Genomic DNA, 24,341 nt, shown 5'->3' on the forward strand with positions numbered 1-24,341 from the left:
TGGGATGTTGTCAGAGTGCAGAGTGACGGGGAGGAGGAGACGTGGTCGCTCTGACTTCAGGCGGGTGTGTTGACAAAACACCCAACCCCAGTGCCTGCATACCCCCAGACCCCCACCCCCCCCTAACCCCCACCCCCAGCCCAGACCTGGGCTCTGGTCTGCGGCTAGAGGAGGGCTCTGGGACGGGTCCCATCGATAGCCTCCCACCTGTCTCTGTCTCTATAGAAACGTGTTTAAAAAAGACGCCGCAGTGTCCCCATCACGGAGCCTTTCGTCTGAAGGCGCCCGTGGATTCACCCTCACCCTCACCCTCACTCGGTTGCCAAGCAACGCTGTGTGACCACCGGGTGATGAGGGATAGCCCCCATGCTTATTTGTGTTGATTCCACCCAAGCAGGATGCGTGTGTGTGTGTGTGTGTGTGTGTGTGTGTGTGTGTGTGTGTGTGGGTGTGGGTTCACCCAGTGTACCCACCTTGTGTACAGAACAGCGCCCTGGGGGTACGGGACTCTCAGACACAGCAGCAGCAGGGGGGTAGGCCCGCTGGCGGGCCCAGGCCCGGTGCTGCCTGTTCTGGCAGTCTAGACCCACAAACCACCAGGCCTGCGGGCCCACAGTCACCACAGACCTTGTAACAGGCTGATCGCTCTATCTCTCTCCCTCTCTCTCCCTCTCCCTCTCCCTCTCTGTCTCTCCCTCTGTCTCTCTCTCTCTCTCTCTCTCTCTCTCTCTCTCTCTCTCTCCCTCTCTCTCTCTCTCACTCTCTCCCTCTGTCTCTCCCTCTCTCCCTCTGTCTCTCCCTCTCTCCCTCTGTCTCTCCCTCTCTCTCTTTCTCTCTCTCTCTCTCTTCTCTCTCTCTCTCTCTCTCTCTCTCTCTCTCTCTCTCTCTCTCTCTCTCTCTCTCTCTCTCTCTCTCTCTCTCTCTCTCTCTCTCTCTCTCTCTCTCTCTCTCTCGCTCTTAATCTCTCTTTTTCTCGCTCAATCACACTCATATACTTTCTTTAACTCACGCAGGAATGCATATGTGTGTGTTTGTGCATGTGTGTGTGGTGTGTGTGTGTGTGTGTGTGTATGCATGTGTAGAGAGAATGAGAGTCAGGGGGGAGATAGATTGAAGGCAAGGGGGGAGACGGTGGGGAGATAGATGGGAGACGGCGGGGAGATACATGGGAGGAAGAGGGGAGAGGGAGAGGGGAGAGGGAGATGGGAGATAGATGGGAGACGGCGGGGAGATAGATGGGTGTCAGGGGGGGAGACGGCGGGGAGATGGGTTGGAGACAGGCAGCAGGAGTCAGACTGAGGCAATAGGAACACATGGCTTCCATTGGCCTCTCGCGGCTCCATCATCAAATCTGCAGCACCTTAATTAGACCATCAGCCTCCTTCTCTCCTCTCTCATTTTTCCATCATGTCAGCTCTGGTTGACGTATGTCCCAGCATTAGGCAGGACTGACGCCAGCCCCCCCCACCCCACTCAACCCTCCCGGTTATCTGACCGATCAGCTAAGAGGACGATTGAATCCCCCCCCCCCCCTCCTCCCACAACCACAGCCACTGTGCGGCTATCTGCCTCACATCTGGCCTGTGAGCGAGTTGATTACTGGAAGCAGAACATAATGGCAGCAGTGTTTACCGTGGCGTGGCGGCTGTTAGCATGGGCTGCCGACCAGCGGCGGTCTGTTAGCCCTGCCGACCGGGGAGCTTGAACGCAAAGGGAGAGAGAGAGAGTTGGAGAGCAATAGAGAGAGAGAGAGAGAGAGAGAGAGAGAGAGAGAGAGAGAGAGAGAGAGAGAGAGAGAGAGAGAGAGAGAGAGAGAGAGAGGCTTGTGCATGGTACAGAACAGTTTAGATTAGCACATGGGCGGGGGTACCGTTATGTCTCGGGGAGAAATACAAACACTGCAGTTTATTTTTCCTATTGTGGTATAATTACTCTGGCGGAGGACGCCAAGGAGATTTGAGCCTGGAAGTACGTGAGCAGGGGCAGATTAAGGGGATAAGGACGGGGTCGCGTGGAGGGGTGTTACGGAGGCCGGCTCTGAGCACCTTAATAAGGTTCTGAAATAGCTTGGTAACGCCGTTCCACGCCAACGAATGACGCAGACCGCAGCACCTAAGTCACTTTTGTCCTTCCGAAGCGAAAATGAAAAAAACGTGTAACGACATTATGTAATCACGGTCGTTCAAAGCGACAGGACGCGACGCTTTCGCCTTCGCTCCTTTTTTAATTCTGCGCCCCCGAAACCGGTTATGTCGACACAACGCTGTTCCGCTGAGTCGGCGGAGAAGGCGGCGGCGGCGGCAGCACCGGGTTCCAGTTCCTCCGGCTCCGCCCGGAGCCAACTGGCTCCCTGGCCAAGTCCTGCTGCCCCGGGCCCCAACCCGCCGCCCGCACAATAACGCAGCTCGGCACCTCGAGCCCATCAAAGTGTTTTATGCTCCCCACTCACACCTGCTAAGCATTACTCACAGAGAGCTAAACGGGCCCCTCCAACCGCACAACAGACCTCTCTTTGTCTGGGGGGGGGGGGGGGGGGGGGAGTGGGGGTGGGGGGGCTGGAGGTCCTTTAGGTAGGCTGTGGAAATGCCTGAAGAAGAGCGTAGCGAAGCGAAGGGACGCGGCTCCACTGCGGGGGGGCCCTTTGTCGGTGATACAGCGCAGTCGTTTCCTGCTATCTGACACTAGGTGGTAGAACTTCAGGGATGAGGTGTTTTAATTGGAACCACCCATGAACAGGGGCCCCGGAGAACTCGGTGTGTGTGTGTGTGTGTGTGTGTGTGTGTGTGTGTGTGTGTGTGTGTGTGTGTGTGTGTGTGTGTGTGTGTGTGTGTGTGTGTGTGTGTGTGCGTGTATGTGTGTGTGTGTGTGTGTGTGTGTGTGTGTGTGTGTGTTTGTGTGCGCCTGTGTTTGTGTTTGTTTCTGTGTTTGTCTTTGTGTGCATGTGTGTGTGTGGGGGGGTGTGTGTGTTTTTTTTTGTGTGTGTGTGTCTGTATTTGTGTCTGTGTCTGTGTCCGTGCATGTGCATGTGCTTGGGTGTGTGCGATTGCCTTTGTCTATGTGAGTGTTTGTGTGTCTGTGACTGAGGCCGGGCAAGGTTTTTGCAGGAACAGCTGTAAGCCTTCATTTATCTCTTTCTTTTTTGTCCTATTACAGGTCAACCCCGATGTTTCCTTCAGGAAAAGACAATATTTGGTCTGTCACAAAACGAAAGGCAGGAAGTCAGACTATTCATAGCCAAGCTGAAACAGAAGGGGGGGGGGGGCAGTGATTTGTGAGTTGTTTGATTGATTACATTCAAACTCTGGGATAATCAGCTGATATTTCCTCATTTGTCATTGCTGCATTTCGCCAACAAACCCCGGTAAACAATGTGGGATGCTTCCTGGCTGGCCGCGGGCGAGGCCGGTAATCGGAGATGAAACTGTGTGAGACGCTGTGATTCAGGGGGGCTGGTGCCCCCCCCATCCATGACTCTCACCCGCTAAACAGTTTAAGCCCCGCAAATTCGTACGACTGATCCAGACTTGTTTGTTTATTGTGTGTGATGCCTGCGACGTATCGTGGTGCTTTGTCAACGTGCAAACGTTTATGAACTGGGTGTTTCTCTTCGAGTGATGAACCGGTGGTTCACTGCATACGCACCAGAGGCACTGAGTGTGTGTAACAGGCTTATACAGTCTGTACTTTCCCTTATTACTCAACTTTATATTTCTGATTGTTCACTTGGTTCCCAGTCTGGGTTTGTTTAGTGACTATGGCATAGCGTAACTCTCCTGGGATAACTAGTTCTCCGGAATTGTAAGAGGTAGGATTTTGGTGGAAGTGCAAGTTTTTGTGGTTGCGTTTGTGTGTGTGTGTGTGTGTGTGTGTGTGTGTGTGTGTGTGTGTGTGTGTGTGTGTGTGTGTGTGTGTTTGTGTGTGTGTGTGTGTGTGTGTGTGTGTGTGTGTGTGTGTGTGTGTGTGTGTGTGTGTGTGTGTGTGTGTGTGTGTGTGTGTGTGTGTGTGTGTGTGTGTGTGTGTGTGTGTGTGTGTGAGTACGCTGGGTGTGCATGTGTATGCATGTATACGTGTGTGTGTGTGTTTGTGTCGGTGTGTGTGTAAGCGCGTGTGTGCGTGAGTGTATAAACATGTGAATGTACGTGTGAGCATTTGTTTGCAAGCTCGCGTGCGTCTCAGTGTGTGTGTGCCGAAACATCATCTTTCTGGTTCACGGGGTCTCAGATGGGATGCTGTCATCCAGCGATGGTATTTCCTTTCATCCCATGCTGAATAATAGAGCCCACTCCCAGACATTTCTCACTTAATTAATTAGAAAATGAGAGCTTTAACACACCCGCCGTCACCGTATCCAGACACACGCCCCTCCGTGTACGATGTACGCACTCGTGTTGCTCCCCTTGTCGGCTCGCTCGTAAAAGACGGAGGTTATTTATGTCCGTCCTTTGAAATCAGACAGAAATAATAGCCTCGATTGCACGGATGTAGCGCCGATGTGATGAACGCACCCGCTGATGAAGGGCCTGTACGCACGACCCTTTGAGTAATAACATTCAGGAATCTTTTTAGCGGCTCCTAATATCCAGTGAAAATAAATTAGGTTATTATTTACAATTATGTACATGTATTTATTCAATTGTATATTTATTATGTTATATTATATATTCATTATTTGATTGTCTGGTTATTATTTTTAATGGATTAGGACAAAAAGGTGTTTGGAATGCAGTAGCATGGACGAATGAAATGTGCGTCATTGGCTGAGGGATCCACGTTGGAGGAAGCAGTATATTAGTTTAGCTTTCAAAATAAAGGTCTCTGACCTGGTCACCTATGTCTTGTTCACAGCTGTGGGCGGCCCTACATCAGGTTGAGTGTTGGAGAGGGCTCCATAGAGAAAGGAGACAGAACGCCGCGGTCAGGTACAGACTCACATCAATACCTTGTTGTTGTTTCAAGTCTTACCGTGCCCCTTCTAGCCCGCAGACAAACCTTTCACACATTCAGAGGGAACACAGTCTGACTTCCTTTGCCACACTTGATTTTTTATTTGGTGATATCATATCATGCTACTTACTATTACATTTATACCACATGTCATACACTTATACACACATAAACACACTTTATAGACAAAAAAACATACCTTTAAATCTGTTGTATTTTCTATGTGTATATCGACATACTTGCTCACGTGCTCTGCCTCGTCTCGCCGCGTCGGTCATTTCCTCAGTTAACAAACAGACGTTCTCCCTTAGTATCTCCTTAGTAAGTACAAGTGCTCTGTCTCCTTTACCCGGCAGAGGACTCAGTGTTGGTGTCGTCGGACTACGAGAGCACCCACGAGGGGAACCACAGCGACGGCAGCGACGCCGCTCACACGGAGGACGACCCGGAGGAGGGCAGAGGCTCCTCCCAGAGTCTCCTGCTCCACCCACTCATCCCCCCCGAGGTAGGGACGCTTTACGCCGACGCCGCGGGGGCTAGGGGCGTGCGGGGTGATTAAATCGAACATGCTCCTTAGTGAATGACCCGTATTTATTGACCAGACAGTACAGAGTAACCTGACAGCCCCATAGGAGTCATTAATCACAGACACCTGTTCTAAAGGCCCCTATGTTAAAACCCGACAGCTTGTTGCTGTCCATCCCAGCTGGAATCACATTGATTCTCTTGAGCAATTGATTATGGCAACACCAAGGTTTAAAGAATGAAGCTCTAGTTAATCTCGAATAAAATGGGTAACCTTGAAAGGAATCGTTTTATCTTTATTTCTCATTCGGTTCCTAATTTTCAAGTCCAAAAAAGTGCATACGTTGTAGAGCCGTCGACTATATCGAACATCGGGGTCAAATCAAGTGTGAATTACTGTCTTCGATGGCTTTTATTTGGGGAATAGATAGAAGACATGGCTGGAGTTAGGACTACGTATCATATGTGCTATTTAACGTTAAAAACTAGTGTAAAACCACATATTATTAGCGGTCAACACATAACACAACCCTGTACCCTGTCAATCCTTATACAATCGACCATACAATTTCCATACAGCCAAGCATCACCCACTCAGACATATCCTCCTAGCACAGCCATGGGGCTCAGTATTCATTCTCCCTGGGCTCTGCTGACGTGCTCGCAGGGCCAGGTGATTCAATCCACATAGAGGTCAGAAATTACATTTGTGACACTCAGCAATCCCCCCCCCCCCCCCCCCAATACAGGACAAACCTATGCTGGCCCCCATGCCGTTGTTGATGGACGATCTGGAGCCCCTGATGAGCCAGTTAAACAACTGGAACTTCCCCATCTTCAACCTGATGGAGAAAACCAATGGGAAGTGTGGACGAATCCTCAGTCAGGTGAGCCTATCAGAGGCAGGCAACGTCGATTTCAGACCTGAAGAGGGAGGGTCGAGGTTCAAATGATCACCACTGATTGGATGGAGTATCGGAGATGTTTCTGTGCACTTGAGGATATCATTTATTTCATCTATGTAATGTAATCTATGTCCTATTGCTGATTGACATCCGATCTGTAGTTGATTGAAGTTGTTGACCAGCACTTAAGGGACTCGTGGGTGAGATCAACATTATTTATCATTTCAGGCAGTGGTTATTATAGTGTAAAATCAATGATCGACCACAACCTTGATAAATGGTATAATTTTAAAAAAGTCAAATCATGCGGCAAACTTCTTTGATCTAAGCTTTTTATTTTTATTTTCATGGATTTAAAATTGGCTAAATTAATTATTAGATCAAATTTCTTGGATCTGAAATCAAAGTTGAATGAAATCTAATGTTTTGGGTTAAGGGTCATTGTTCTAATGCATGTTTATGTTTGTTAGGTTGCTTATCGGCTTTTCGAAGACACCGGCTTATTCGCAACTTTTAAGATTCCGGTGCAAGAATTCATGAACTACTTCCATGCCCTTGAAAACGGCTACAGAGACATACCATGTAAGGACCAGGTAGCACTCTCATTGTATCAAGCTTCACATGCAACAAACTCACTGAAGATGTAATGTCGATGGACGACCACTAGAGGGTGGTACTACACTGCTTTCATTTATTATTTCATTCACACAAGCGAATGAAACACTCCCGTTTCACATGTTGAGGTCAATGAACCTTAAAACCAAGAACAACCACAAGTAGTGCATCAGTGCCCCCTAGTGGACAACACAAGACTTTATAACCGTTTGGATTTTCTCTCTTCTCCCTATGAATGAATAGATCATAACAGAATCCATGCCACAGACGTGCTCCATGCAGTCTGGTACCTCACCACGCAGGCAGTACCCGGGCTACCCAGCCTCATCAACCACGACCACGGCTCCACCAGTGACTCAGGTGGGTCACCGGCTTTGTGTGTACCTGTGTGTGTCTTTGTGTGTGTGTGTCTTTGTGTGTGTGTCTGTGTGTGTGTCTATGTGTGTGCACTAAGCAGAATTCACAGTATCAACAAATTACAATTGCAGGTGGATTATAACCGTTCTTTGGGAGCCAGGGCTGAAGGAGGCTATTTGAATAGAATAATGCACATAATAAGGAATGAATAATTATGGCCAGCACAGGTGTTGTTCGTTTGTGTGTGTGTGTGCGTGTGTGCGTGTGCGCGTTTGCGTGTGTGTGTGTGTGTAAGCATTTGCATATGGACCTTCCTGGGAGCACAGCCATAGAGTTGAGTGTTTAGTGTCCGTCACCGCATCCTCCTCACTCCACACTTCTCTCTCCTCCCCCTCGCTCTCCCTCTGACTCCCCCCACCCCCATCCTCCTCACCCCTCTCTCCTCCCCCCTTTCTCCTCATCCCTCTCTCCTCACCCCTCTCTCCTCCCCCCTCCCTCCCTCTGACTCCCCCCCCCCCATCCTCCTCACCCCTCTCCTCTCCCTCCGACTCCTTCCTCCCCCCTCTTTCCTCACCCCTCTCTCCTCACCCCTCTCTCCTCCCCCTCGCTCTCCCATTGTCTCCCCCCCCTCCCCCAGACTCTGACAGCGGGATAACCCACAGCCACATGGGCTACCTGGTGTCCAAGACGTACACGGTGTCGGAGGACGGCTACGGCTGTCTGTCGGGCCTCATCCCCGCCCTGGAGCTCATGGCGCTCTACGTGGCCGCCGCCATGCACGACTACGACCACCCGGGGAGGACCAACGCCTTCCTGGTGGCCACCAGCGCCCCGCAGGTACCCAGATCAACACACACACACGCACACACACACACACACACACACACACACACACACACACACACACACACACACACACACACACACACACACACACACACACACAGGTCCGGGTCGCTAACAGAGGCTAAAACGGAGCAAACGCTTGACAGGGTCTTATGTGTGTTTGCGTGTGTGTGTGTGTGTGTGTGTGTACGTGTGTGTGTGTGTGTGTGTGTGTGCGGGCGCCCCTGTCTCCAGGCGGTGCTGTACAACGACCGCTCGGTGCTGGAGAACCACCACGCAGCCTCCGCCTGGAACCTCTTCATGTCCCGCAGCGAGTACAACTTCCTGGCCAACCTCGACCACGTGGAGTTCAAGCGCTTCCGCTTCCTGGTCATCGAGGCCATCCTGGCCACCGACCTCAAGAAGCACTTTGACTTCCTGGCTGAGTTCAATGCCAAGGTATCATTGTTATTAGCTGTACACGTCTACCCGTTGCCTCAGGTCTACGGACACAACCACACTCAGAACCCCAAGGGCCAAGGTTCGGACCTGGGGCGACAGGGCCTTTTCTGTTGCCGCAGTTCCCTCCCTCTGGAACTCCCTCCCCAACCCGATCCGACAGGCCAGCACACTCCCTTCATTTAAAACCCTGAAGCCCTCAAAACCCACCTTTTTTGAGATTGCTTTCACCACATAACCTCCATCCCTTCTGTCCCCTTCCCCCTTTTTTAAAGTCTTTTTTACTAATAGACATTCTTATTAAATGCCCTTATATTGTCCGCCATTGAGAAGGGTGGCATGAACACACCCCATGACCAATCAGGGAAGTGACGCCCTGATTCTCATACAGAGGCAGGGGCACAGTCAACCAGAACCGATGATCTCAAACAGCACGTCACTCAGGAAGAGATGACGGGTGGCGATGGTATTTCTAACAAAACTCTAACAAAACTTCTAACAAACTCAAATAGCAACTCTTAATTCTCCCCTACAGCACGTTTAAGGATGGCTTCTGGTCTTTCAGTTATTGGGGATTGCAATTCACACTCTGGTTGGCTTACGTAATGAAATTTACGATATTTTCTTCAGCATACCTCACGGCCGATAAAACAAAAGATAAAGTTAGGGGTTCCGGTTAGGTGTGGGGCTGAAAGAGGGGGAAATGTCCTGTGGCTTTCAAGGAATGAAAGGTGTTATCACAGAGTACAGAAATACAGACAGCTCAAGTACAAATAATAAAGTCGAAACGGCCAGCGCTGCTTTTCAGGAACTCTGGCGCTATATCTGGCAACAAGCCGGGGTTTTTCCATTGCGAGCATGAAGACCGCCGGTGGTATTATGACGCCCCGGCCTGTTCGCCGTAGCATTTGCAGATTACTGGAGCGCCACCGGGGAGTGAAGTACTATTCCTTGTGGTTGCGCGTCCAGCTCCTCCACCACTTCTTGGAAGGCAAATGAGCTTTTCTTTGAAGTCGCAGTCAAAGTGCTGCAGTGGCTCTGCTCTGCTTCCTGGATTATTAGTTCCCAGATTGCATTACACGTTACAAAATCTTTCTGTCAGTTCATTTCACTCCGGAAAATGCAAAGAAATCACGAAAGGAGTTTGTGTTTTTCCCCCTAAGGGATATAAATGTGTGTTACTGAGGGCTGTTCTATAAATACTCATGTCCACATGAGTATGTCCCTAGGCATTTCTAGGCCTACCAACCAGCTCCCAGCGCCTTCTGTTCAGGATTTCAACAAAAACGCCCAACCCACGCTGCCCTTTTGTTCCTCTAGGTGGGGGACCAACAGTCGGCCGGTATTGACTGGTCCAACGAGAACGACCGGTTACTGGTGTGTCAGATGTGCATCAAACTCGCTGACATCAACGGGCCACTGAAGTGCAAGGACCTGCACCTCCAGTGGACCGAGGGCATCGTCAACGAGTTCTACGAACAGGTGTGTAGGCCGTGCCCCGCTCAGATCCAGTCCCCTCAGAGAAGAATCAGGACTCTGAAGTTAAAGTCAAAGTCAGCTCTATTGTCAAATCCAAAATATGTGCAGGACAAATAGAGGAAGGGAAATTGCGTTTGTCTCTGACCCACTGTGCAATAAGGAGAAAGGAGGAAATTAGGTCAAATAATCCTGAATAGTGCAAAGGTAAGCCAAAAAATACGGTTTGTACAAAATAAAGTTTAAAAAGTAAATGGATGGAAGTGTGCAATATGAGGAACATTATGGGTCCCAGGTCCAGAGTTCTGGGGGGCAGATTGGAGGGGGTTTCAGAGTACAGAGTTAGTTGGGGCAGAGGGGAGGGAAGGGAGAGAGGGGGGGAGGGAGCTCACATACATAAACAGCATTGTCTGGTGGCTTACGCGACACATAGCCACAGCAGCGAGCGGAGCTGACCTGTGCACTGCTCTCGGCAGGGGGACGAGGAGTCCAGCCTGGGCCTTCCCACCAGCCCCTTCATGGACCGCTCGGCCCCCCAGCTGGCCAAGCTCCAGGAGTCCTTCATCACCCACATCGTGGGCCCGCTCTGCAACTCCTACAACTCGGCCTGCCTCATCCCCGGCCACTGGGTGGAGGCGGAGCTAGGGTGCGAGGGGGCGGAGCCGGCGGAGAACGAGGAAGAGGTGGATGAGGAGGAGGAGGAGGAGGAGGAGGAGGATGATACAGCTGAGGAGGATGCGTCCAGCGGCTCCGAGGCCTCCCGTAAGGACCCCGGCCCCTGGCCTACCTGTCGTAGCATCGCTCCATACTTTGACCTGTACCGTACCTTAGCCAGCTAGAGCCTACCTCAATAAAACATATATGTAACATCAGGATGTCGGTTGGAATTCGATTAATCGCTCAACCCTAAACCCAACTATTCCATATGAATAAAAATATAACAATTTCTAAACAGATGTCCGTCAGCCGTCATAAACCTGAGCGCGCTCCAAATGTTTAGCAAGCTGGTGTTTACCGTTTGGTCTTCTCTTGTTTCCAGAGAAAAGTGCTCAGAAGAAGCGGAGGAATGTGTTCTGCCAGATCACCCAGCACCTGATGGAAAACCACGAGATGTGGAAGAAGGTGACCGCAGAGGAGACCCAGAAACAGGCCCAGGCTCAGGGGGCTGAATCCGGGCGTCACGGCAATGCGACCGAGCCAATCCTAGCCATCCATGAAGAGGAGGAGGAGCCAGGGAGCAAAGAGGAGCTTGTGGAGGGGGAGGAGCCAGAGGAGGGGCCAGAGGAGGCTCCAGAAGATGCGCCAGAGGTTGCCGTCGGCGCGGAGGATGAAGATACACAACAATAGCCACAGTCGACACAGACAGACTCTTAAAGAATATTAAAAGAAAAACACTTAAGGAGAAGCAACAGGAAAGAGACAACAGGAAGTATGGCATCAAAAAGGACGAGAGAGAAAGTGACATGTTGTTTCTCATTTTTTTTATGTTATTTTGTTTTGTTTTTCAAGAGACTCCTATTTTATTTGCCAGCACATCACTTTGGACACAACACTGTAGAATTTTGGGAAATGTGTGCCTATGAGGGAAATTAAACTCAAAAACAGGGTGGGGCGAAGCTGTGTTTTACACATTTTATCAGGATATACTCCGTATAAACTAACTTTGAAGGAGCTTTCCATTTTCAGAATGGAATCACATATGTAATTTGGGATACTGACTCTTTTGCTAATATCAGGAGACAATGCTGACTGATGGCTCAGACCTGCAAACATAGGACTGCAGAAATTTGCTGCCAATTTATACATTAAGGAATATTTTATGAAAGCAGTTGTCTGCAAACGTCACTCTCGGCTGTATTTCCATTACAGAGTGGCTTTGGTCATGTCGAAAAACAGGCCACAATGAGGTCAACTTTCTATACATGGATTACAAAGGGAATCGAAACCAACATTGACACATTTGAGGATTTTATCTTAGCACCCTTTCACCTCTGACCAAATAATTAACCCCCTTCATCCATGGCAACGGACGTTGAATTGACCCATTCCCTGATGAATACGATTTGTACAAACCTCCAGGACGTAGCATTTAAAAATATGTATAATCTGATATAACAGTATCAAGTCATTTCACTTTACGTTGTACAAATCTTTGGTCAACATGTTTGTGTGTGTGTGTGTGTGTGTGTGTGTGTGTGTGTGTGTGTGTGTGTGTGTGTGTGTGTGTGTGTGTGTGTGTGTCTGTGTGTCTGTGTGTCTGCGTGTGTGCGCGTCTGTTTGAGGGGGGGGCTGTCTTAGTGTGCACATAAACATTTAATCGCATTTGTCCTCAAAAATATCCTTAGAAAACCTCACGTGATCGACGGCAGTCTCCGCCCACTATCCATAGAATGCACTAAAGTGATCCCTTCCGATCGCCTCATACCGGACCTTGCTTCCAATGCTGTTGTATAGAGCGTGTGATTGGCCAAATCAGTGGGCAAAATATGCACTTCCTTTTCAGCGGTCAGCAGCAGCAGCAGCAGTCAAATACGACATAAATACAATGTTTATGCGGTGTGTGGAAAGGGAAACGTATGGCAGGACATCAAGTTTAAAGATGCATCCAAGGAAATCTTGATCATAGAACATGAGCCTTACTTACATGAAAGAACCCATTAAACCCCCGATCAGTAAGAGAGGAACCAGACATGCCCCTGCTCATCATTTATACGACGGTCAGCCAACTGCAAATTGGCGACGAAAAATAGGATTTCTCTCAGAAAATCCCCAATGTTCAATATGTGTCAGGATTACAATAATCACAGATTGAAGAACAGTCCACAGAGACCCCGTTGCAATGGGTCGTGTGCATGTGTGAGTATGTGCACGTGTGTTATCTTAATACAGCGTTTGTATTTACATCCTTCCAGGTGCTTCCCTATATAAAAAAGAACGCTTTTTTGGAGCTATCCAGTGTTTCCTCTTTTCTATTCAGGAGCGGGTGGGCGGTCTGGAAGGTTGGATGAGGGAGACTTTCGAAGGCTGTAATTGTTATTCACAGACGACCCCATGGCATGTTTATTTTCCTACCCATTCCTTGGATCTGCGCACTGTGTAGGCAGTGGCGCGTTAGTATTAGCGATCATCACAATGTATTGTGATAAGTGGAAGTGGTAGCCATTCGGATTTCAGTCACACCTGTTCCACATCTATGCTTGCTTTTTTTATGTCTTTGTTTTTATATAGGTATTCATGTATGTTTTGATTAAATTTATTTGACTGCTGTTCATATTGACATGTATTATAATTCTATCGATGGGAACCAAACAAGCTTTACAATTCTGTAAACCTAAAAAAATCGACATGTATTTTTATATAGTTGACACATGGTTAAGTAATTGTTTCTTTTTGTTTTCCTCACTAGTATCTTGCACTTACCACATGTAGCAATACTTACACAAGGAAGAAATACTTATGTCCAAATATACAGTATTTGTTAAAATAAATGATTGATTTCCTTGCAGGTTGATGCTCCATTTTGTACAATATGTATGCTGTACAGACAGAAATATTAAAACAAAAAAAATCTTTAGATATACATTATTTATTTTTACCATTTTGTAATTTAGACACTATACTGTAGCTTCTATATTGCCAGACTTACTGAAAGTGCCTATTGGTATTATGTATCATACAGTGAATATGTTTGAAGACCATTAGAAATTGTCACAAGCTGAACAATGTGGATGTTGTAATGTGAATACATTGAATTACAAGACTTTAATTTCTGTGGTATAAACCTGTTCTTGTGTTTCATTTACTACTCCAAACAATGACTAAATAGTAAATACTGTTATACCAGCAGTCATATTATACTTATTATCTGCTTTTATAATGATTTAGCAAGTAAAGTATCTTTGGTTGCATGTTGTGTTTGTTCAAAGGTTCTGCAGTGTGGTATCTTCAATAGTTCAATAGGCTAGCCAGGTGTACTGTGATACCAAATGAAGCAGAAGCTAATTAGTGTTATGGGCTACACCTGTGTCTGCTCCCACACCGCCATTCTCCCTACCTTCTGAATGCCCTACAGCTCATTTGGCTCAGGAAAACAGGAGATATGAAATAAATTTGATGGAAATAGCAGAATCTGGGGAACTTTTTCCTCAAAACTCCCAAATAGGACCACATCATCCCTTAAGTGTGCCAAAGATGGGCTGTCATTTGGAAGTGATTGAATAAACCTGACGGGAGATATTCAGTTTTTTGTTAATTTTGAAACTGGAGCTGGACTTTGGGCTGCTAACCTTGGGATCAAACCACAGCCCATCTTCACTGGAGGTTCATACTGCAAGACGTAGGTTGGTGAGATTTAAATTGATAAGCTTTTTACCTTCATTTTAATCTATGCAGGTTTAATATAAATAATGGTTCCCTCTTTCATCTGACCATTTCAGACCAATCAAGGGATTTTGATGTTGACTATGATGATGATCAGTCAATTGAAATTTCTGCTCTGTGTGAAGCAGGCAATAAAGAGACTATTGCCTTATGATTCTCACAACAACATGTTCATAATAATAATAATAATTGTTATGAGGAGAAACCTGATTTGGTTTTCCGTGGAATTGGCATTGTGAAACCATCTCGATCGGTGTAAAAAGTGTAGTAAGTACTTTCTGTATAGGGGGAACGTATGATAAACCAAACATTAATAACACTAAAGACAAAACCGTCAGAGGTAAACTGTAGACCGAGTCCAAAAAATAAATTATATTATAAATATGTGTAACTTTTTAATACAACGTAGGTTCGGAAATTTTTAATTTTCTTGTTGGTTTTGCACAAAACAATCATAGTGACCAGGCAGCATTTTTTATGTTCCTCAGGACCTTACCCATATCGTCCACAACAAGTGTGGCATTTACAGGTAGAGAATATCCCATGATAACAATGACATACGTCAATCCATTGACTTTGAATGATAGAATAAAGAAAGATTAAATTGGTTTTGAGATAGAGTTTATCACACCAAAATACCAATGGGAACACAAGTTATATCATTTTAAAACACAAAAGCAATATAAGCAGAACGAAAATCAAACTGCAATCAAATAAAACGAGTCGATCGATGATTGGTGCATTAAACTTGCAGTTTTCAGTAAGTCGGTAAATACTCCTTCGGTAACTCCTTATTTTACCGACGGCGATATATTGTTTCACTTTCTTATGACAAATGTACATAATGTAATTCGTTTTGGATAAAAGCGTCTGCTAAATGCCCTAAATGTAAATGTAAGTCGATGACATTTCTTAGCTGCTATGATGTACACCGATTCAAAGTCTTTTCACTGGGATCCCAACAACTGTACAGCTCCTGCAGAGCCCTAACATCCTCCAATGCATTATGGGCATTGTAGGTTTTCCCCAGGAAGTGCCGCACCAGGTTCACCTGTGAATAGCTACGTATCCTTGGATAGAGCGCCTTACTGAGTAGGAAGGTGTCCAAGTATCTGGAGCCCAGCTGCTGGAACTGCCTGGTGAGGGAACACTTGAGTAGCGCTCTGTCCAGTACAGGTTTGTCAAAGCGTCTGGCGCCGTGTGCGGTCAGCAGCACGGGCTGCTCTAAGGACTGCAGGAAGTCAAGGAAGGAGGTCAGGGCCTCGGTCAAGGTGACGGTCGGCACGGCTGTACCCTGCAGGAGGAGTTCGCCATCTCGGACGCTGAAGCCCGTGACCTCCGCTGCCCCTCTGTCGATGGCGATCTCGGGCATCATGTACACGTTGAAGGTGCGCTCGCCGCTGATGGCTGCCAGCTGGATGATCTCACACCGCCAGGTTTCTGAGAGGGGTGTGAGTGTGTGAGAGTGAGAGTGAGAGAGACAATGTGGAGGGTCTTGGTGCGTTAAATGGTAGAAGGATGGAAAGAGTGTGAACACAGGTAGGCCTAATAGATCTAGGGATCTCTTCTCTAGCAGTTTGTCCATTCTGGGCGACTGTAGAAACATTGTGGTGCAACAGGGCGGGCTCCTTGGAAGCGACTGTAGAAACATTGTGGTTCAACAGGGCGGGCTCCGTGGAAGAGGAACCACACTCTCTACGTAGATATAAACGGCTCATTAAATGTTAATTACTGATAACATACTGATAAAAAGTATATTCCATTTCTGCCACGTCCATACAACAGATGTAATTTAATTGTACACAGCAGACCTTTCATTTCTTCTACAAAATCAAAGAAAATTATCGCCTGCAGGTCTACATGAGACTCAAAACAAAAACATATTTTAATTTTTTACCATAAATATTTGTCATCACAAAATGACTTTTTTTTTTGGTAGAGAGGGGGGCTCAGCCTTTTTCAGGAGGAGTTTAAGCCCCCGCCATCACCGCTGCTGCGTAGGCCTAACCCAGTAAATGTATTTAGATGGTTTTCACATTATTCAGACGTGGCTGACGATTGGAAAGTTGTACACATATGCCTATGCATCGACAAGTAGTTGGCATATACTAATCGACATAAGTGGGCCACAGCCTCATAGGATCATGGATAAACATGTTATGAAAAGGGGTTCGTGTGGTAGCCTACCTAATCCCGTGGCCTCCAGGTCAAAGAAGACCATCGTTTTACCCCCAGACGTCTGCAGGGGGCGAGAGAGAGGGCATTGGTCGCAAGTGAATACAGCCGGTTTTAGAGTAGGACCACTATTACTAGACGTTATTACGCTGTCTAACAATACAATCTAAATTCGTATTCTAAATCATGGATGAAACGGATTTAGCAAAATTAGGAAATCTTATAAAGTCCGTAAACAATTTAATTTCCCAACTCATTATGCCTACACATTATTTGAAGCATGAAAACTTGACTTTTGTATAATATATTTACCATGAACAACACTTGGATAGGATAGGTGGATAGTTCTACATTAGCCTACCTTGTTGGACTGCATATCGAAAATAGGCAGGGATCCCGTGAAGCTGTTAAGGAATAAAACTGAACGAAGGGCCGATCCTTTTATAATGACGGGATATCTCGACTTTCATTTTTGTGAAACAGAAACCAAACGTGGATATACATTATTTATTTTTACCATTTTGTAATTTAGACACTATACTGTAGCTTCTATATTGCCAGACTTACTGAAAGTGCCTATTTGTATTATGTATCATACAGTGAATATGTTTGAAGACCATTAGAAATTGTCACAAGCTGAACAATGTGGATGTTGTAATGTGAATACATTGAATTACAAGACTTTAATTTCTGTGGTATAAACCTGTTCTTGTGTTTCATTTACTACTCCAAACAATGACTAAATAGTAAATACTGTTATACCAGCAGTCATATTATACTTATTATCTGCTTTTATAATGATTTAGTAAGTAAAGTATCTTTGGTTGCATGTTGTGTTTGTTCAAAGGTTCTGCAGTGTGGTATCTTCAATAGTTCAATAGGCTAGCCAGGTGTACTGTGATACTAAATGAAGCAGAAGCTAATTAGTGTTATGGGCTACACCTGTGTCTGCTCCCACACCGCCATTCTCCCTACCTTCTGAATGCCCTACAGCTCATTTGGCTCAGGAAAACAGGAGATATGAAATAAATTTGATGGAAATAGCAGAATCTGGGGAACTTTTTCCTCAAAACTCCCAAATAGGACCACATCTTCCCTTAAGTGTGCCAAAGATGGGCTGTCATTTGGAAGTGATTGAATAAACCTGACGGGAGATATTCAGTTTTTTGTTAAATTTGAAACTGGAGCTGGGCTTTGGGCTGCTAACCTTGGGATCAAACCACAGCCCATCTTCACTGGAGGTTCATACTGCAAGACGTAGGTTGGTGAGATTTAAATTGATAAGCTTTTTACCTTCATTTTAATCTATGCAGGTTTAATATAAATAATGGTTCCCTCTTTCATCTGACCATTTCAGACCAATCAAGGGATTTTGATGTTGACTATGATGATGATCAGTCAATTGAAATTTCTGCTCTGTGTGAAGCAGGCAATAAAGAGACTATTGCCTTATGATTCTCACAACAACATGTTCATAATAATAATAATTGTTATGAGGAGAAACCTGATTTGGTTTTCCGTGGAATTGGCATGTGAAACCATCTCGATCGGTGTAAAAAGTGTAGTAAGTACTTTCTGTATAGGGGGAACGTATGATAAACCAAACATTAATAACACTAAAGACAAAACCGTCAGAGGTAAACTGTAGACCGAGTCCAAAAAATAAATTATATTATAAATATGTGTAACTTTTTAATACAACGTAGGTTCGGAAATTTTTAATTTTCTTGTTGGTTTTGCACAAAACAATCATAGTGACCAGGCAGCATTTTTTATGTTCCTCAGGACCTTACCCATATCGTCCACTACAAGTGTGGCATTTACAGGTAGAGAATATCCCATGATAACAATGACATACGTCAATCCATTGACTTTGAATGATAGAATAAAGAAAGATTAAATTGGTTTTGAGATAGAGTTTATTACACCAAAATACCAATGGGAACACAAGTTATATCATTTTAAAACACAAAAGCAATATAAGCAGAACGAAAATCAAACTGCAATCAAATAAAACGAGTCGATCGATGATTGGTGCATTAAACTTGCAGTTTTCAGTAAGTCGGTAAATACTCCTTCGGTAACTCCTTATTTTACCGACGGCGATATATTGTTTCACTTTCTTATGACAAATGTACATAATGTAATTCGTTTTGGATAAAAGCGTCTGCTTAATGCCCTAAATGTAAATGTAAGTCGATGACATTTCTTAGCTGCTATGATGTACACCGATTCAAAGTCTTTTCACTGGGATCCCAACAACTGTACAGCTCCTGCAGAGCCCTAACATCCTCCAATGCATTATGGGCATTGTAGGTTTTCCCCAGGAAGTGCCGCACCAGGTTCACCTGTGAATAGCTACGTATCCTTGGATAGAGCGCCTTACTGAGTAGGAAGGTGTCCAAGTATCTGGAGCCCAGCTGCTGGAACTGCCTGGTGAGGGAACACTTGAGTAGCGCTCTGTCCAGTACAGGTTTGTCAAAGCGTCTGGCGCCGTGTGCGGTCAGCAGCACGGGCTGCTCTAAGGACTGCAGGAAGTCAAGGAAGGAGGTCAGGGCCTCGGTCAAGGTGACGGTCGGCACGGCTGTACCCTGCAGGAGGAGTTCGCCATCTCGGACGCTGAAGCCCGTGACCTCCGCTGCCCCTCTGTCGATGGCGATCTCGGGCATCATGTACACGTTGAAGGTGCGCTCGCCACTGATGGCTGCCAGCTGGATGATCTCACACCGCCAGGTTTCTGAGAGGGGTGTGAGTGTGTGAGAGCGAGAGTGAGAGTGAGAGAGACAATGTGGAGGGTCTTGGTGCGTTAAATGGTAGAAGGATGGAAAGAGTGTGAACACAGGTAGGCCTTATAGATCTAGGGATCTCTTCTCTAGCAGTTTGTCCATTCTGGGCGACTGTAGAAACATTGTGGTGCAACAGGGCGGGCTCCTTGGAAGCGACTGTAGAAACATTGTGGTTCAACAGGGCGGGCTCCGTGGAAGAGGAACCACACTCTCTACGTAGATATAAACGGCTCATTAAATGTTAATTACTGATAACATACTGATAAAAAGTATATTCCATTTCTGCCACGTCCATACAACAGATGTAATTTAATTGTACACAGCAGACCTTTAATTTCTTCTACAAAATCAAAGAAAATTATCGCCGGCAGGTGAGACTCAAAACAAAAACATATTTTAATTTTTTACCATAAATATTTGTCATCACAAAATGACTTTTTTTTTTGATAGAGAGGGGGGCTCAGCCTTTTTCAGGAGGAGTTTAAGCCCCCGCCATCACCGCTGCTGCGTAGGCCTAACCCAGTAAATGTATTTAGATGGTTTTCACATTATTCAGACGTGGCTGACGATTGGAAAGTTGTACACATATGCCTATGCATCGACATGTAGTTGGCATATACTAATCGACATAAGTGGGCCACAGCCTCATAGGATCATGGATAAACATGTTATGAAAAGGGGTTCGTGTGGTAGCCTACCTAATCCCGTGGCCTCCAGGTCAAAGAAGACCACCGTTTTACCCCCAGACGTCTGCAGGGGGCGAGAGAGAGGGCATTGGTCGCAAGTGAATACAGCCGGTTTTAGAGTAGGACCACTATTACTAGACGTTATTACGCTGTCTAACAATACAATCTAAATTCGTATTCTAAATCATGGATGAAACGGATTTAGCAAAATTAGGAAATCTTATAAAGTCCGTAAACAATTTAATTTCCCAACTCATTATGCCTACACATTATTTGAAGCATGAAAACTTGACTTTTGTATAATATATTTACCATGAACAACACTTGGATAGGATAGGTGGATAGTTCTACATTAGCCTACCTTGTTGGACTGCATATCGAAAATAGGCAGGGATCCCGTGAAGCTGTTTCGGAATAAAACTGAACGAAGGGCCGATCCTTTTATAATGACGGGATATCTCGACTTTCATTTTTGTGAAACAGAAACCAAACGTGGATTTCTCGCAGTCTAGCGGATGCGTTCCTGCGTGTTGGCGCACACGGACTCTGGTCGGAGCAGGTAGTCGTTTCTCCACTATTCGTTTGGCAGTCTAGGGGTCTCATTTATAAAACTGCGTGATCGTTACTAAAAGTGTACGTACGACCAAAAGCCATGTTTTGCGTGCGCCAAAAAATATTCAGATTTATAAAACCCTTCGTACGAACACCTCTAAGCAATCTGCTTTATAAATCACAGAATGCCTACAAGTGTGCGCAGCTGAATCAGCTTCACGTTCCGCCCTGTACACGCCCCTTTTAACCATAAATGGTCAAGGTAAACGACCTCATGAATGCGATCTGCATATAAAACAGACTCGGATGCAAGTATTATGTCTTGTCGGAAACGATGGCAGAAAAGCAAAAAAGCTTGAGGTTGATTTCATTGAGGTTGAAGTGGAGACACTTGTGGTTTGAGGTGGAGGCCCGAAAAGTAGTTTTGTTCGGCGGTCACGGGATTGGGATCACTAACAACAAAAAGCAGAGTGAGTGGCAACATGTTGCTGCAGCAGGGAGCCCAGTGGCACGGAGCGCACGGTCCCAGAATTAAAAAAGACATAAAGGTACATATTTTTATGTACCAATAAATCGTTATGGTCCCTGAAGACCCTCTCCCTCCGAATCCTGCCATTTGCATGTTCCTCCAGCAGTGCCATGGTGCAGCATTACGCACGGGGCTCACCGCTGTATTTATAGGGTTACGGTAATAAGACTGACCGAGAACACCTTGGATAATCCGTTTGTAATCATCCACGTAAAATGTCCTTGAACATAACCCCTTTTTAATGCCTGATTTGTCATGAAAAGCATCAAGAGGAACGGACAATAATATAACGATTGTAATGAGTATGTGGCTTGGTTTTCCATTGGGATTTAATTGACATTTGATTATGTGTTGACAGTGTCGTATACTTATTGACACATGTTGGACCGATGTTTTATTCCATGCAGTCGCGCCGTCAGTGGACAATATATGGAGTGACGTGATTAAATATAGAGAATTTCGCCAATTCTTCCTATCCTCTGAACCAAGCTTACTCATGGGTCAGAGTTTGCTAGGACTGCGCACATTCTCCCGTCAAGTTATTTTTTTATAGATCACAACCTTGGCGTGGAAAGTCACGTAGGCCTACGCCACTTTCAGACCCTTTTTGTGCCTACGCAACGGTTATAAATGAGAACCCTGGTCATCATGAGAATGACGTAAGACAATACAAATAAACAGTTAGCTTTTGGATCTAGCATCTCAATTAAACGAAAACAGAATTAAAAAAATTAATACTCTGCGTATAATTGAAAGTAATAGTGGTCACCGATTTTGCTGCGTGATGACCCGACACAAGAGGCTGGGGAGTGGGACCCTGGTGACATGTTGGACCGAAATCATCCAAAACCACCGAGGTCGATCTCCAGTCTGCCTTTTAGCTGCTCGCAGAAGCTTTCCTCTCAGGAGTTTTTTTCTTTTAACCAGAAAATAAAATAAAATAATGTTTCCTGTTTGCAGGGAACATTAAGAATTTAGATTAGTTTGGAGAAGCAATATGTATATCCATGAAGAAGTTATAGTGCCGGTTTGACCCAGTTCCTAACAAAGTCAGAGAGTCCTTGTCACAGCAATATTTTTTGCTTCAACAATCAACATGTATTGAAAAGGTGATACCATTTATGGTTCCCGTGTTAAAAATAGTCAATGTTTGTCTTTGACTTCTTTGAATTTACCACTGCAGCCATATAGTACACCCTTAAGCAAAGAACAGTGCAATTATTGACTTGAATTAGTTTCTCAGACGGGCTTCTACAACATGATGGGGAACCCTGAATTGGGCAGGACTGTCTATCATCATTTGCAAAAAATATTCTCATTTTGAACTCTAGGTTGTCATAAGTCAACAATCACTCATGTAGCGTGTAGCGGCTGTAGCGGCCACTCGAACGAACATTGAACCACATCCCATTGGTCAGGATTCCAACAACTGTACAGCTCCTGCAAAGTCATTACATCATCCAATGCATTATTGATATTGTAGCGTTTTCTCTAGAAGTGGCATGACACATTCAATAGTGAATAGATTTCTAACCCTTGGATGATCATCTTACTGAGTCGTAAGGTGTCCAAGAAGCTGGAGCCCAGCTGCTGGAAGTGGCCGTGAAGGGAACACCGGAGTAGTGCCCTGGGGCCTCATGTACTAAGACCTGCGTGGATTTCATACTGAAACTTGGCGTACGCCAAAACCCAGAAACTGTCTTACGCACAAATAAATTCAGATGTATCAAAGTGTGCGAACGCATGGATCCAAGCACGTTTCTTTCGTACATCTCGATCAACGTGGAATTGAGCGCACATGCCGAGGTGCCAAACTCCTCCCTGTCCACGCCCTCATTTAAATATGCAATTTCATTTAAATAGGCCTCTGGACCTGAGATTCACCTCTTAATCCGATCACCTGGCACCATGAACAGAGGCAAAAAACGAAACTTCACGGAGTCTGAGCTCGAGATTTTGCTCCACGAGGTAGAAATGCGCAAGCATATGCTATTTGGAACCCTGTCAACAGGGATAAATGCAAAACAAAAGAGAAGTGAGTGGGAGCGTGTTTGCGAGGCCGTCAATGCAGTGGGGTCTCAGCAGCGCACACACTCTGAAATTAAAAAAAAGTGGTCAGACCTCAAGGTGGAGGCGAAGCGGAGGGTTTCTGCCCACCGCCGAAGCGTGACCGCAACAGGAGGGGGGACGGGAGTGGGGGAACTCTCCCCCTTCGATTTGAGAGTGGCCGCTTTGATCGGTGACACCAGTGGCGTAGCCAGAAACTAGTGGTGTTCCTGTTTTTTTTTTTCAAATTTATTAACTCCAAAATAATACATTAACCATGTATTTTAACAGAGAACAAATGCAACCGCTGCAAAACATAAATGGACGCAGTGCCCAGAGATGAAGAACACATAGAACGTGTGCGCATACTCATGGAGCCATACTATTACGCATGGTTAACAAACCCATTTAATCAGTATCTGAACAACACCGCTGCTGGGTTAAGAATGTAACGTATTTGCTGCTATATTTGCGCTGCAACTGAATTCACAGGGCGAGGCGGCGTGGCTCGGCTTTGAATGCATTAATTATCTCATATTAATGCATTAATGCATATGAGGCCGGTCTGTCTGGACTCATATTAATCTCATATGATGATTCCGTCCCACACAGCTGGCATGGCTCGGCTCAGGGTGGACTGGCACACTCCTGACCGATCGGCCAGCTCCCGCTGGAAGGCCCCTGTTGCCAGGAACCCCAGCGTGGTCAGCACCTGTGTGGGCACGGACAACCCCTGGCTCCTGGCTGTGTGGCGCTCTAGGGCCGGCCGCAGCTCTGCGCACAGCTCCAGTAATACTGGCCTGGGGAAACGAAATCGGCTCATGAGCCAATCATCATCATTTGCGAGTAAATCCTCGCGTTCCCTAAATATACGTTCCCTTCGGATTTGACCATTTGCGATGTCCTCTAACAACGCTAACGCAGCCATTTTTAAAACAATTTTCTTCATCCATTGCGCATGCTTTTATAGCCACCCATATAATTGCAAGGTGTGTTAATCGTTCATTCGTGTGTCTGTGATGTGCAAATCACTCTGATGAGTCATGGTTTTCACCTTTTTTCCCAGTTTCCCAGCGTCACC

At 45.9% G+C, this 24,341-nt stretch overlaps 3 protein-coding genes across 4 annotated transcripts in view; 1 reads left to right on the plus strand and 2 right to left on the minus strand.

Annotated features, from left to right (window-relative positions):
- The window catches only part of LOC115550702 (cGMP-inhibited 3',5'-cyclic phosphodiesterase A), a 70,022-nt gene extending 56,135 nt beyond the window's left edge, over nucleotides 1-13,887 (plus strand). For both annotated transcript variants that reach the window (XM_030365970.1, XM_030365971.1), the window contains 10 exons: nucleotides 4,846-4,919; nucleotides 5,301-5,449; nucleotides 6,219-6,356; nucleotides 6,845-6,956; nucleotides 7,233-7,349; nucleotides 7,984-8,183; nucleotides 8,427-8,630; nucleotides 9,951-10,112; nucleotides 10,583-10,868; nucleotides 11,146-13,887. In XM_030365970.1, the coding sequence (XP_030221830.1) occupies nucleotides 4,846-4,919; nucleotides 5,301-5,449; nucleotides 6,219-6,356; nucleotides 6,845-6,956; nucleotides 7,233-7,349; nucleotides 7,984-8,183; nucleotides 8,427-8,630; nucleotides 9,951-10,112; nucleotides 10,583-10,868; nucleotides 11,146-11,453 (1,750 nt within the window). In that variant the 3' untranslated portion in view covers nucleotides 11,454-13,887. The remainder of the gene's footprint in view (nucleotides 1-4,845; nucleotides 4,920-5,300; nucleotides 5,450-6,218; nucleotides 6,357-6,844; nucleotides 6,957-7,232; nucleotides 7,350-7,983; nucleotides 8,184-8,426; nucleotides 8,631-9,950; nucleotides 10,113-10,582; nucleotides 10,869-11,145) is intronic.
- A 1,005-nt stretch (nucleotides 13,888-14,892) lies between these two features.
- Nucleotides 14,893-17,157, minus strand: LOC115550707 (three-prime repair exonuclease 1-like). The gene is made up of 3 exons (XM_030365977.1): nucleotides 17,023-17,157; nucleotides 16,674-16,725; nucleotides 14,893-15,926 (listed from the first exon to the last, which is right to left on the minus strand). The coding sequence occupies exons 1-3, from the start codon at nucleotides 17,035-17,037 to the stop codon at nucleotides 15,406-15,408; spliced, it is 588 nt and encodes a 195-aa protein (XP_030221837.1). The 5' UTR covers nucleotides 17,038-17,157; the 3' UTR covers nucleotides 14,893-15,405.
- Nucleotides 17,158-18,562: 1,405 nt separating this feature from the next.
- On the minus strand, nucleotides 18,563-20,811 carry LOC115550706 (three-prime repair exonuclease 1). The gene is made up of 3 exons (XM_030365976.1): nucleotides 20,495-20,811; nucleotides 20,146-20,197; nucleotides 18,563-19,398 (listed from the first exon to the last, which is right to left on the minus strand). Exons 1-3 carry the CDS (start codon nucleotides 20,507-20,509, stop codon nucleotides 18,878-18,880), a joined length of 588 nt encoding a protein of 195 aa, XP_030221836.1. The 5' UTR covers nucleotides 20,510-20,811; the 3' UTR covers nucleotides 18,563-18,877.
- Nucleotides 20,812-24,341: the final 3,530 nt, after the last annotated feature.

The sequence above is a fragment of the Gadus morhua genome, chromosome 9 (assembly GCF_902167405.1).
Source record: "Gadus morhua chromosome 9, gadMor3.0, whole genome shotgun sequence".
Taxonomy (NCBI): domain Eukaryota; kingdom Metazoa; phylum Chordata; class Actinopteri; order Gadiformes; family Gadidae; genus Gadus; species Gadus morhua.